At 51.6% G+C, this 12,895-nt stretch overlaps 1 protein-coding gene across 4 annotated transcripts in view; it reads right to left on the reverse strand.

The window, feature by feature from the left end:
* Window positions 1–514: 514 nt before the first annotated feature.
* Window positions 515–12,895, reverse strand: part of RPRD2 (regulation of nuclear pre-mRNA domain containing 2) — a 37,335-nt gene continuing 24,954 nt past the window's right edge. For 3 of the 4 annotated variants that reach the window (XM_083590941.1, XM_083590940.1, XM_083590942.1), the window contains 7 exons: window positions 12,598–12,650; window positions 11,069–11,195; window positions 10,420–10,595; window positions 9,342–9,633; window positions 8,213–8,536; window positions 7,473–7,676; window positions 515–6,415 (listed from right to left, as the gene is read on the reverse strand). In XM_083590941.1, coding sequence (XP_083447067.1) covers window positions 3,693–6,415; window positions 7,473–7,676; window positions 8,213–8,536; window positions 9,342–9,633; window positions 10,420–10,595; window positions 11,069–11,195; window positions 12,598–12,650 — 3,899 coding nt within the window. In that variant the 3' untranslated portion in view covers window positions 515–3,692. The remainder of the gene's footprint in view (window positions 6,416–7,472; window positions 7,677–8,212; window positions 8,537–9,341; window positions 9,634–10,419; window positions 10,596–11,068; window positions 11,196–12,597; window positions 12,651–12,895) is intronic. The other variant, XR_014542640.1, reaches the window with a different exon arrangement.

Genomic DNA, 12,895 nt, shown 5'->3' on the forward strand with positions numbered 1-12,895 from the left:
TGTTTTTCCCCCCTTCCGAAATGGCAGCACAGCCGCACACTTCCGGGGGGAATGGGGTGTATCCCCAAAGCATATGCTCCCTTAATGTGGGAAGCAGATTCCCTCGCGTTCCCCCAACCCTGAAAGCTACCCCCTGCCCGAGATTCGGCTCTGCAAACATGCCAAGTGCCCCACCACCACCCCTGAATGAAATACGCTTTGCCCCCTGTGCTATGCAAGTAATTTTGCCTCGGAAGGTCAAAATGCGTATCTAAGGGGAACTGTGCCGGAGGAATAATGGATACCAAGAAATCTGGGGAGGGTGCTGCTCCCCCCCACCCCAATGACCCGATAAAAATCTGCCAGGAAAGTTACTTTTTTGTCATCAATGAGAAGTGGGTTCCATAAACGGGATACTTTCAACCCCCGCTAGACACTCCCCTTTCCAAAACAGCTGGAAAGTAAGGGGAGGAGGAGACTTCTGTGCCTCCCTTCCTCTCCTAGGAAATTCTGCCCTTCATGAGAGAGACTAAGGTTTTCCTTAAAAAATACATGTTTATTTCTTATTTCCATTTTGTTTCTCTCCTTGTCAGGTGAAATACAAAAGTAACAGCAAAGGGAAAGGGTGTGTGAAGAAACAAGAGACAGGGAAATCCTCCCTGTCCAACAACCTAACCTTTTTTGTTTTGTTTTTTTTACACACACATATGTACATTGCTAACTGTGAACATCTTAAAGTAAAAGCACAAAATCATTCTCTCTCATATATATATATATATATATATATATATATATATATGAGAGAGAGAATTGGGGGAGAAGAGGGAAAGACATGGAACTCTTACCATTAAAATATTTTTGTCTTCCTTACAGGTTCCCTTTTCCTGCAAGAAGCCCTCCCCCCGCCACAATGGCACCCCCCAAATCTTAGCATTCTGTGGCAATTTGAGTAGCAGTAACTCTGAGGGTGCTTTTCATCGCCCACGGGTTAATTTTCTTTTTTTAAAAGGATCCATGGAATCGCCACAGAGAGAAAGAGAGCAGCAGAAATAAGAAGTTTCACATTCTATTCTCCTAGGAAGGAAAAACAAAGAAAACCGCGCCGCCGCCAAACCACCTTTGCTCGTTTTCAATATTGGTTTTGAGTCCTTCTGCAAATTGTGAAGCCTGTTCTGAAGAAACCGTGGGGAAATCTAAGAAGCCGACTCGGGGAACGCTTCACAAGAAAGCTCTGCTGAACAGGCCACGTCAAAACGCACTGGTCTAACGCGGGAGAAAGCTGCGATGGATTTCAGCCCCATGGGTTTATATACAGGATAATGCAAGTAAGTGATGTTTCTGAGGGGGGAGGCGTAGACCCACAAAACCTCCCTAATGTCTAAAGATGAAACACTTTAATCTAGAGTGGCACCAGAAGCCATGCAGTTAAGAGAGAGATTAGCTGTACAGATTAGCCACAGACTGTTGTTAGCTCCCTCGTTGTCACAAGGTGGGGAGGAGAGATATGTTTTTTTTCTGAATGGCAGGTGCAATTGGAGCTTCACAATAGCGAGGTTAAGCTGGTTTATCAGATGGGCGCCCCCTCCCTGCAAGCACTTCTGGGAATTTCAGTTCTGGGGAGGAGTGTTAAGGTTCCTGTGCTCACAAGCCAGTAGCAACCAGGGATCTCTGAGAGGGGTCCTGCCAGCTGCACAATCAGCTTGCGAGAGGATTTAAACTTGACTTTCCTGCTTCTTGGTAAGAGATGAGCTCAAGAACTGCTGGTCACAGACCCCTAATATGGATAGTGACAATCTCTTCTGCTTAGGGGTGGGGATCAGAACAACAGGATCTGAATGAATTTGAGTTTACCCTTTTGAGGTCTGCCATTCGCTAAAATTAATTTTTCAGGGGGAAAACCCCTGGGAGTAGACATCACCCAGATTGGGTGGATCAAGGAGGACTGTAGGGAAAACTACCCCCCTTTTTTAGAGCCTTGGCATTTTAAAACTGTCAGGTTTTAATAAAACCAAACTCTTCATAATCCCTGGACCTTCAAGATCTACCTGATATATAAAAACTGTTCATGCTATGTACTTTTTTTTAAAAAAGGAAAACTGTGCACATATGAGCTGTGGAATATTGTTTCAAATGCACAGAATAGCAGATTATTCCTAACGTTTGTTTTTTTTTTAAATGCAACTTTCCTGTCGCCTTAAAGGAAACGTGGCTATTAATTGAATCCCAGTTTTTACAGAAAAGTCGTCTATGCCCACAGCTTTGTTGAGAGAAAAATAAGGAGGCAAATGGGCAGGTAACAGGTGGGAGGGGAGACAGTAGAGAAGAGAATCTGGGTGGACTTCATCTGGCAACTTGAGAACAGCTCCGCTCTCGAGGAGGGATTTTGGGGGAGGGAAAGCGGGAAAAGACTTGAGGAGAAGGAAGCAGGAGTCACCTGGCATCAGGTACAGCCATTCTCCGTGGAACCCAATTGAAGGGAGCTGAAATTCACTAGGCCAATGTGTCTGCTGAGGCACAGATGACCTGTACAAAATGCTACGCATTAACCAAGCCGTTTTCACTGACTGATGGCACCTCCTTGCCCATTCCTCTCCTTAAAGAGCGCAAAGCTCGCTATCTGAGCAAACTAAGTTCAGAAAAAGCAGGAGAGCTTAGCAACGCTCAGCAGAGTCCTGGCCAAATCCTGCCCTCTTGTGATTTGGGGGTGAGGGAGGGACTGAGAAGCAGCAGCTTTTAGCAATGCATAGCTGGCTTCAAGAGGAAGGTGATCAGGGGGAGAGCTTGGGCCATATCTGCTCCCCGCCCGCCCCCCTCAAAATGACTCCAGCAGCCTCAGCCGGCTATAAGCACCAGGATAGAATTTGCCCATTACCCACCCTGTTTTTAACCTGTCTCCAGATAGCAATCTCTTTAAAGCCCTTGAGACCCCAGGCAAAGTGGAGTTATTCCGGCATGGGCTTCTCCCGTTCCCATCCCTTGCCAATCTGAGAAATGTATGAGAACCTAAAGGACTGCAAGGAAGCAAGAAAAAGGGGTTAACAGGTGCACAGAAATAGCAAATCCTTCCCTTTCCCCTACAGTTGACTCAAGCAAATACTAAATGTGCCCATGAAGAATCAGCCCAGGTCACTGAAGGGTGCGGGGAGAGTAATTCTGACCACCCCCCAAAAAAAAATAGGAAAAGAGGCACAAGAAAAGTTAAAAGCGACAGCATGAAAGGCAAGCTTTGACTTCTTGGACCTTTTCTCTTCCTAAATTGTGTTAGGATCTTTTCTCCTAACTGTGACTTCAATGCTAGGGGAGTCCCAATTTGCTATGCATTGGCTCAATATATATATATATATTAAAAATATAACCCTATGTTTCATGAACTGAAAAGTCTTTATTTCTACGTTCACTTTATGGTTAGGTTTTTAGTTATTCTGCAAAAAAGGAAAGCCAAAACCAAAACTCACTCTCTAAATTTAGGCCGTCAACTAAAAAGCCCCTCCAAACAAGCAAAGAGAATGAAAATGGGGGGGGGGGAGGGGGAGAATGCAATAAATGCATTGAAGTACAGAACATACCTTAATTGACAACGAAAAAAGTTGTGGGGCCCTTTAAGGGGCAGACTGGTTTGTTGTTCTTGTTTTAAAAGAAAAGATTTTAAACATAAAACGAAAGTGAACATGTCACTTCCGCCGCTCTCTAGAAAAGTTCTGGAACACCTTCATTCAGTACCTGGGAGGGAAGAAGGGACGTTTTGGTGCGAAGAAGGGGGGGCCCCTGGCGAAGGGGGGCCGAGGCCTTTTTAAGCTGTTAAAGGGGTCTCTGTTTAAGAACAATTCCCTGGGTCGGAAATCCGGCCTCTGGTTTCTCACCCCCAGCCCGCCTCGGTTTGTGGCGTCCCGGTGAGGGGGGACAGAGGAGCTGATGTTAAGGGCCGCACCCAGAGGATCTCTTGGGAGGGTGCCCAGGCCCATGTTCTCTCTCGCCCGGCCGCCGTGGTCGCGCTGCCCCTGGCCCAGCTGGTCCCGAGATGCTCCCGACGGCATGCTAAAATGCTCCTTCATTGTCCCCTGGTGCGCGGCCAAGGGGCTCTGGCGCTCGGCGGCTAGAGGGGGAGCCGGGAACGGGAGTCCGAGGTCCCCGGGAGGGGGCGGCGGGCTGGAGAACGGGACACTGCCGTGCTCCCCGGGGAGAGGAGGGGGCGGCTGGGTGGGGAAGGGCACCCCGCTGCGTTCCAAGGAGGGAGGCGGGGGCGGGGGGACGCCGTGGGGCAGGCTGAGCGGGGAGGCGGCTTCCTTTGAGAAAGGGCCGGCGTGATCCACCGACGGCATCCGGGGCGGGGGGACTGAGTGGTCCCGAGAGAAAAGGCTGCCGAGATCCTTCGGAGGCAGGGACTGAGGGCCTGTGGGGGGAGGCGGCCCAATTTGGTCCATGGGGAAAGACGCCCCGTGCTCAAGGGGAGGGGGCGGCACGTGGCGGTCGAAGGCGGCAGCGGCAAAGCCTCCGGGTCGGAAGTTGTTGACATTCTCCTGGAACGGCGGCCCACGGTCTTTGTACTGGGTCGGGAAGCTGGACACGCCGCTGCCGCCGCCACCACCGCCGCCACCCATGGGCGCCATCTCCGTCGTACCCGAAGGACCGTTATCGAAGGTACTACCTGCGCTGCTCAACTCAAACCACCCCGCTCTGGGGGTCTCTCGCCCGTGGCCTCGGCTCCCTTTCCCAAGGACTCTTATGGACTCTACTGTCTGAATGGGCTCGCCTGACATGCCTCTGCTGGAGGCATTGTGGTAGCCCAGCGTTTCGATGGGGGCTCCCTTCTCTTCGGTGCTGTCGGGCAAATCTAGGCAGGATGACGACACCCTGGTCTCGATCCGGTAATGTTCCTCTTGCTGCTTCTGCTGCTCCCCCCCGGGAGGAACCCCCACCTGGCCGAGGCCCGAGAGGCCCGTGCTGTCGCTGGGACCCCCTTTCGCAACCTGGCCGAAATGCTTGCTCTCGTCCGAGGGCTTGCGGGAGGCGTTCTTCAGCATGTTCTTGAACTCAATGGTCGAAGTGGCGGAGATGGAAGACACGACGGGCTTGTCTGCGTTGCTCGTGGGGAGTCTACTGGCCGGGGCCAGGAGAGCGTTCTGTGGTGAGAAAAGCGACCTTTGGGGGACCAAGTGTGGGGAATCTGGATACTGCTTCTGAGGCATGGGTTTGGACAAGCTGTTGTGATTGGAATCCGGTGGGAAGAAAACATCGTTCTTGCTCGGCGTAGGCGAAGCATCCGAGCCGGAGTCGTTTCCCCGCAAACCATAGCCCCCGTATATTCCAGGCGAAGGCAATGGGTCGCAGCTTTCGCTCTGGTCGTGGAGAGCTCTCATTGACTGGGGGAAAGCAGATTTCAGGCCAAACCCAGAGGCACGTTGACCGTAACTCGACAGAACAGGCGGGTACTCGGAGGGGTCAGAAAGCTTAGTGGACTTCAGGATTGATTTTCCTGGCTGCTTCTCCAGGTTCACCAAAGCAGAAGGCGGTGGGCCGGAGTAATCAAAGTCACGGTAGTCTTCATCCTCCTGGAATGAGGTGTCTGGGTAGAACTTCTCTTGCGGGGAGTCCATTAAAGAGGAAGGCAGCTCTATTCCATCAGAAGACTGCTTGTACATGCTGGCTGGAGAATCTCGGCTCAAGCTGAAGGACCTGTACACCGAGTTGGACAATTCTTGGGGGTAGCTGTCATCCCGGCTCTGAAGGGGTGACCTTGTGCTACTCGGAGTAGAGGATCCGGGGCTGATGATCTTTGAGAGCAGCGACATGGTGTCCACGTTGCTGGATGACGGCTTGTCCATCATCTCATCTTGAGTCGGAGTCCCGCTCCTCTCGTCCCGGACGGGAGTCCCATCAATGCTATCCATAGAGGTGCTTGTGGGTCCGCGGTTGAAATCAGAGGACGACGACTGGCTCTCGGGGGGCGCGGCGGCAGACCCCAGGCTGCTCAGAATGGGGATGTTGAGGTTCAAGCCGCTGAAGCCTGGGTTCCCCTTCAGGAAGTTGTGTATCTTCATTTCCAGACTCGGGGAAGGGGGTTCTAACTCGAGCTTGGCCTCCGCCAGCTCGGAGGATTGGCTCGTGGGGTTCTCAGCCGGCCGAAGGGAAGGGCTGACATTGTGGGAGCCGGAGAACCCCAAGGAATTGGTGGGAGGCTTGAAACTGGAACTGGGGAGCCCCACACCGTGCCCAGAAGGAACCTTGTTGACCGAGGTGGAAGAGACCTCAGCCGAGGAGGAAGAATTTGGAGAATAGCCAAAACTCTGGGGCATGAAGGGCTGAGCATTAGAGGAAATGTTCCTTCCTTTTACAGAAGAAGCCGTCGTGTTGGCCGGCGATGCCGACGTACTCTGCGACGCCATCTCGGTGGGCTGGGCTGTGTTTCCAGCCACACTCTGCAGGAACGAGGAGAGACCTGGAGCGGAAGAGGAACATTTTGATCAAGAAGCAAGAGGGGCAAGAGAACCACCTCCATAAAGCAGCAGCCTTTCAGCGAACCTTTGCCAGTTCTTTTAAAAATCCTTTTAGAATCTAAGCCAACCCAGGTTGTTATTTTATCTAACTGTTTTACTGGACTGTTTTGCTGGTGGTCAAGGGGCTGGGAAGCCCCAATCTGCAACCACACAGTTGTGCCAATCTCAACGTGGCCTCTGAGAGGCCTAATTCCCCTCCACCCGAGTCAAGCAGGCACGTGGCCACAAGTTATTTTATGTATCACTGTGATTTTGGGAGACTGGGTTGTCTCAAATGTTAGTCCTACTTAAGAGTAAAAAGGTAAAGGGACCCCTGACCGTTAGGTCCAGTCGCGGACGACTCTGGGGTTGCAGCGCTCATCTCGCTTTATTGGCCGAGGGAGCTGGTGTACAGCTTCCGGGTCATGTGGCCAGCATGACTAAGCTGCTTCTGGCGAACCAGGGCAGCGCACGGAAACGCCGTTTACCTTCCCGCCGGAGGGGTACCTATTTATCTACTTGCACTCTGACGTGCTTTCGAACTGCTAGGTGGGCAGGAGCAGGGACCGAGCAACGGGAGCTCACCCCATCACGGGGATTCGAACTGCCAACCTTCTGATCGGCAAGCCTAGGCTCTGTGATTTAACCCACAGCGCCACCCATCTACTTAAGAGTAGAACTGCTTAAATTACCCAACACAACTGAATCTCAGTCCATTAAGCTGAACTTACTTGGATCCCAACCTTTGCAAAATGAATATAAGCTGAAGATGGCATCCAACATCAAGGTGGCTGATTCCAATGGGTTAACTAGGAGTATGAAATCACCCTAAATAAACATTCCCCCTGAAAACAATACTAAGGACATTCTGGCACATTTTAAGCTCGAAGCTGCTCTTCAAGGAGCAAGCTGCATCAGCCAGGGGGGATAACTAAGAAGGTCCGTTCCAGCAAGGGAGTCCCCCATTGATGCTCGCCCAGTCTGACCACCGGCCTCATCCCTCCCAGGCTATCTACTTACCTTGCAGGCCTGGTGCAGCCTGGCTCTGGCTCTTGGAGAGCACCGAGAGGATACTTTCGGGGGTGATCTCGACTTTGGAGAAGATATTGGCCAAAGGGTTTGGAGGAGCAGTCAGGGGGCCCATCCCTGCGGTCTTCAGGCCGCTCATCAGTGTCGTTGGGCTGGTTGGGGTGCCAGGCGAAGGTCTCGAGGCAGGACTGACGCCTGGAGAGAAGAAAAGGTTGCACAACGTGGAATTATACAGAAGCCTCTGGGCCTGACACACTCCTGAGCCAGGATAAAGACCACGGTTCACCCCAAAACTCCAAGAAGCTCACGCACCGTATAAAAAAAATGCAAGAGGGAGAGAGGGTGCCAAAGGCTGGGAAGTCAGGTTGGGCTAGGACTTTGTGGAGGTGAAGAAAACCCGTAAAAAGCAGAGTTTGGAGGAGAATTCAGTTTCCCAAACATTTCCACCTTTTTAAAAAAAACTTTTCTAGCTCTCTTGGCTACAAAGATATGCTGGGAAAAGGGAGCAAGCAGACCTCACACCAAGAAGGGTGGCCAAGTGCGGTTTCCAGTGTCGGGGGCTTCAGTGCCGCTGCCCCTCCCACAACTAACAAGCACAGAGGTAGGTTGTGCAAGGAGAACATACGCCCAGTTTGCGTCCTTTATTCAGCCTGCAAAGGACTCCACCCCTTGACACAGATGCCCAAGACCCAGTCCAGTTGTCCCAGAGCACCAGGACACGCGACTCTCACCTGTGTTCTTCATCACCGAGGTGAGGCTGCTGAGAATGGAGCTGATCTTGGCCAAATCCACATTGGCGAGGTTCGGCAAGGCGAGGGCAGGGGACTGGGGAAGGGGTGCTGCTGGGGTGGCCGGCTTAGGGGTTGTAGGGGTGATGGGGCTTGGAGCCAGTGTTGCCACAACCGGAGCAGGTAGCGCTGCTGCTGCTGCTTGCAGTGGTGGCACTGCCGCTGCTGCTGCTGCTGCTGTCGTGGAAGGAGACATTTTTGGGACGCTTTCAGCCATCTTCGCAGGGGGCATTGTGGAAACAGCCGGCTTCTCTTTCCGTTCGTCCACTGGTGCAAAAGACACAGAGAGGAGACAGTGAGGAGAGGGCATTGCTCAGTCCACACCAGCTTTCCCTAAGCAGGGACCCTCCAGGTGTTTTAGAATACACTCCCCACAGTGGATAATAGGATTGGCAGCCAAACATCCAAAGGGCATGAGGTTGGAGAAGGAAAATGCACAGAATTCATTCATATGGTCATTCATGGTGTTTGCATTACTCTGTCTGTGTGTGCGAAACAAAGTTTAGAACAATTCTAACCATTTCAGTTCCTTATCCTGCCTGCCCCCCAATGTGGCAGTTTATGTGTTTCCTAAACCTTCTGCGGCCACTGCCAGCTTGGTTTCCTAAATTCATCCCCAGTGCCCCCTACTCTTAACCTATGAAAAGCATTATATAGAATAGCGCTTTGCACGAGCCACAATGGAAAGAACATGATAAAATTCAAAACAGTAATTAACTGCATATTGAATCACAAAATCTGATTCAACCTATTTAGTTTAATTCGTTCAACAAAACTGATGAGCTTGAACCAGCTCTTGCTGCCAACTTTCCAAACTCTGATAGTCATTTAAAACTCTGGTGCCCCTCCTTAAGTAACCCCAGTGCCCCCAAGGGGACAGTACTGCCCATTTGGGAACCACCGCTTTGCTTGTCTCCCTGACGCAATGATGGTTTGCCCGCCCGTTTCTCCACAGATCCCTCACCTCTTCCCACCCCCCAGAATGGCAGAGTCCAGAACCATCTTTACATGTGGCCATTCCCTAAGTTCAAAGCCCACCCCCCCCCAAAAAAAACCCTGATGGACAACCTACCGATGATCTTTGGGGCCTCCTCCTCCTCCTCCACATCAGAGAGCTCCATGTCCTCCACGTCACGATTGTCCGTTGCGGGCTCTGGAGTCGGAGACTTCTCCCTTTCTGCCCCTGGGGAAGGGGAGTTGTCGTCTTCCCCCATCCCAGGGAAGGGAGACTCCGAGCCAGTCGGGGAAGGGGCGTCCATGCTCGGGGAGGGGACGGGCGATTCCTCAGGGTCAGGAAGCGTCGCCTTCAGCTGGTCCAGTTTCTTCTTGAGGTTGTTCACTCTGTTAGCAAAGGTCTTGTAAGCCTGGCCAAAGCGGTGGAATGAGAGAGAAAAGCCGTGTTCACGTCTTACCTTTAACAAGCGTGCACAAATATTTGTGTTTTCTGCTGCCCAGAAAGTAGGACCTGAACCATTGCATTCAGATTACAAAAAGGAAGACTCTGACTAAACATTGGGGGGAAAACCTCCTGATTGTTTGACAGTGGAACAGACTCCCGCTCAGAAGGTGGTGGAATCTCCTTCACTGGAGATTTTTAAGCAGAGGTCGGGTGGCCATCTGTCAGTGATTCTTTAGCTGTGGTTGCAGAAGGGTTGGAGAATTGGAAGGGATTCCAAGATGACCCTCGGGATCCCTTCCAACTCGATGATGTTTTGGTGCCACCACTGAAGAGACCCTGTCCCTTACACCTGGGTGCTGCCCCGCCCGAACCAAGAGGACACTCTGGAGCACGCCCAATGCTCTCCTGTGGCTGCCCAGAGCAACACAGAACTGGGTGCTTGCTCACCACCGATCTGTTCGTTAAGAAATCCTCAGTAGAGTTCTGGAGGAAAACTGCCCTCCACACCCAATAGCGCAGTTTGAAAGCCACAGGTTTCCAGTGAACGTGAGATTGCGTTAACTACACTGACTCAGTTGATGCTTTAGCCTTTCTGAACTTGGTGCCTGTGGGACATTTTGGATGGCAGCTCCACCAGGCCCTGCTGGCCAATGCCCAGGGCTGATGGGTGTTGTAGTCCCAAACACTTGGAGAGCACCATGTGCTCAGCCGGGAGGCTGCTTTATGGAGTGGAGAAGCCCCTTGCACTCACATTTGCCACCACCTTGACCTCCTTGTATTGCGCTTCATAGAAGATCCCCGCGTTCTCGAGCACCTCTGTCAAGGATGGGCCGCTTTTCACCTGCTTGTCCAGGCTGTTGACAAACTCTTCCAGCTTGGCACTCGCCTCCTCAAACTCCTTGGAGAATTTCTTTCCCCCTGTTTTGTCTGAAAGGGGAAAGAGATTTTTTTGGCTTAGCAGGGGGAGGAGAGAAAGCAAGAGAGACCAACCCTTCCTCCCCCGAAAGAAATCAACAGGCGATGGTCAGTGCTAGTCCTACTCAGACATATATATTCAACAAAGCGAAAGAAAAGAGAGAGAAATTAGAATACAATACAAAGCCCTCTCTCAAAGGTAGATTTTAATTCTTGTCTCACACAGAAGATGGTGGACCCTCCCATCTCTCACCTGGGAGATCTTCAGAGCAGACCCAATTAAGTTAGTAGACCTATCTACTCTGGATCTCCTCTGAGCAGAACTTTGTGGAGACAAGCCATTGACCCTACACCTTGGTGGTGGTTACGGGAGGATAGGAGTGTGTGTATTTGTATACAGGCAGGGTTATATGAGGGTTTGGGCAGTTATTAAGGTAACGTGGCTTAAGGGAAATCCGATGCCCCGCCCCGCCTGTGCACTGCACCTTTCAAGCACTTCAGGGTCTCGGTGCTGCAGACGTCGACTCGCATGGTGGAGAGCTGCTTTTCCTTCAGCTCTATCTGGTCCTCGGAACGCTTGTAGCAGAGCAGCTCATCAACCAGGGACTGTGGCTGGATGGGGAGGGAGGAGGGAGAGAAAATGAGAGAGATGTGGATTCCGTCAGACACAAAAATGGAAGCAAACTGATTTATGAAGCTGAAAGTACTTTGCAGGGAGAAGAATGCAGTGCAAATGCTTCCAATTCTTGGGGTAGGGAGGGAGTCCCACTGGTGTACAGAAAGATGGGAAACCGTTGCAGGTGTGGGGCACACAAGACATTTTTCCGGCGTGGCATTTTTCTAGGGTAGCTTCTCTGCCCCTCTCCCCACCAACACCCAATTCCCTGACCTCCCTCTCATGTACAGTGCTGATTTCTGACCTCTTGACTGCCATCTCAACCACCAGGGCAACACACTGTGTGGCAGTGGGCAAAAGGTGACCGTTAAATACACACCCAGCAACAAGAACACGCAGGCCCCGGATATGCCCAGGATTCAGCATCTCTCTCTCTCTCCTCCTCCTCCTCCGGTTGACCAAGCTGCTAACAAGGCTCCAGGATCTATACTTTGGCCCTGCAGCTTGCAGCATAGTCTTGCCCTGCTATTCTGGCACATGCACCCCAAAACAAATTGCCTTTGTAATACGATTTCCAAATCTGCCCCTTCTAATCTTTTTAAAATATGTGGATATGTCAAAATACATCCAAACACATGACCGGTTACGTGTGTGAGAGAGAGAATGAATGAATGAGCAAGACATGCTAGATTTTATGTTTTCAAATAGAGGGGACTGGCCATATTTGTGCTGCTTCCAAAAAAGCACTTCTTCGTGGGTTCTAAAACTACAGAATACCCTCTCACTGAGGTAGTTACGCCCCTCAGCTTCAAAATAAGACTGAACAAATTCATGCAGGAGTGGGCAACTAGCCACAATGGCCATGCTCTGCCTTCCCGTTCAGACCAGCTGCTGGCAGCAGCAAGAGAGGCTGGTGCCATTGTGCTTCGATTCTGTTTGTGGGCTTCCCTTGGTTGGCTACTGTGGGAACAGGATGCTGGACTAGATGAGCCACTGGCCTGATCCAGTGGGCTCCTCTTAACTTTCTTGTTTACCCCCGCATCCCTATGGGTAGCTCGAAAAACATGCAGAGCTCCTTGGAGCGTCTAGCCTATCCACTCTGCTACCTCACTGACACTCCGTCTTAAGGCAGATATGGGTGCAGAGTTCAAGGCAGGGGCCGGGAACCGGTGGGCCTGCAGTTGTCTCTGAATGCCAATTCCCACCAGCAACCTCCCTGGTCACAGGGGCTGTACCAGCTGCTGGGAGTTGGAGTCGAGCAACCTCTGGCCCCCAGGGCCTGCTTTATGACTTGAGCACCAAGGGCCACCAGTTTGTCATCCCTGCTGCAAACTGACGGTTTTTCGGGTCTCGTGCCCACGCACAAAGCGAATAAGGTGAGGAGGTTACTGGACTTACCCGAAATTCTGCAACAATCTTGGACTTCAGTGCGGCTTTTGGATTTGTAGAGGCTGTGGGAACAAAGGAACAAGGTGTTTAAGGAAGATAGTGCAGGCAGGGGCAGCATTCTAGAGGAGAACCCCCTCCTTCGTTTCCCACATGCAAGGGTCTGTGCAAAATCCCCCAGCAGGAAGCCACTATCCTCCCTCCACACTCAATCGTAACACGGATGCTTCACACATGCAGGGAGAGTGATACACCCGGGTTGGTTGCTCCCCAGGAACAGCCCTCTGCCACCAACCATCCCCCCCTCTAA

Source organism: Podarcis filfolensis (assembly GCF_964270895.1).
Source record: "Podarcis filfolensis genome assembly, chromosome: 16".
In the NCBI taxonomy this organism is placed as follows: Eukaryota; Metazoa; Chordata; class Lepidosauria; order Squamata; family Lacertidae; genus Podarcis; species Podarcis filfolensis.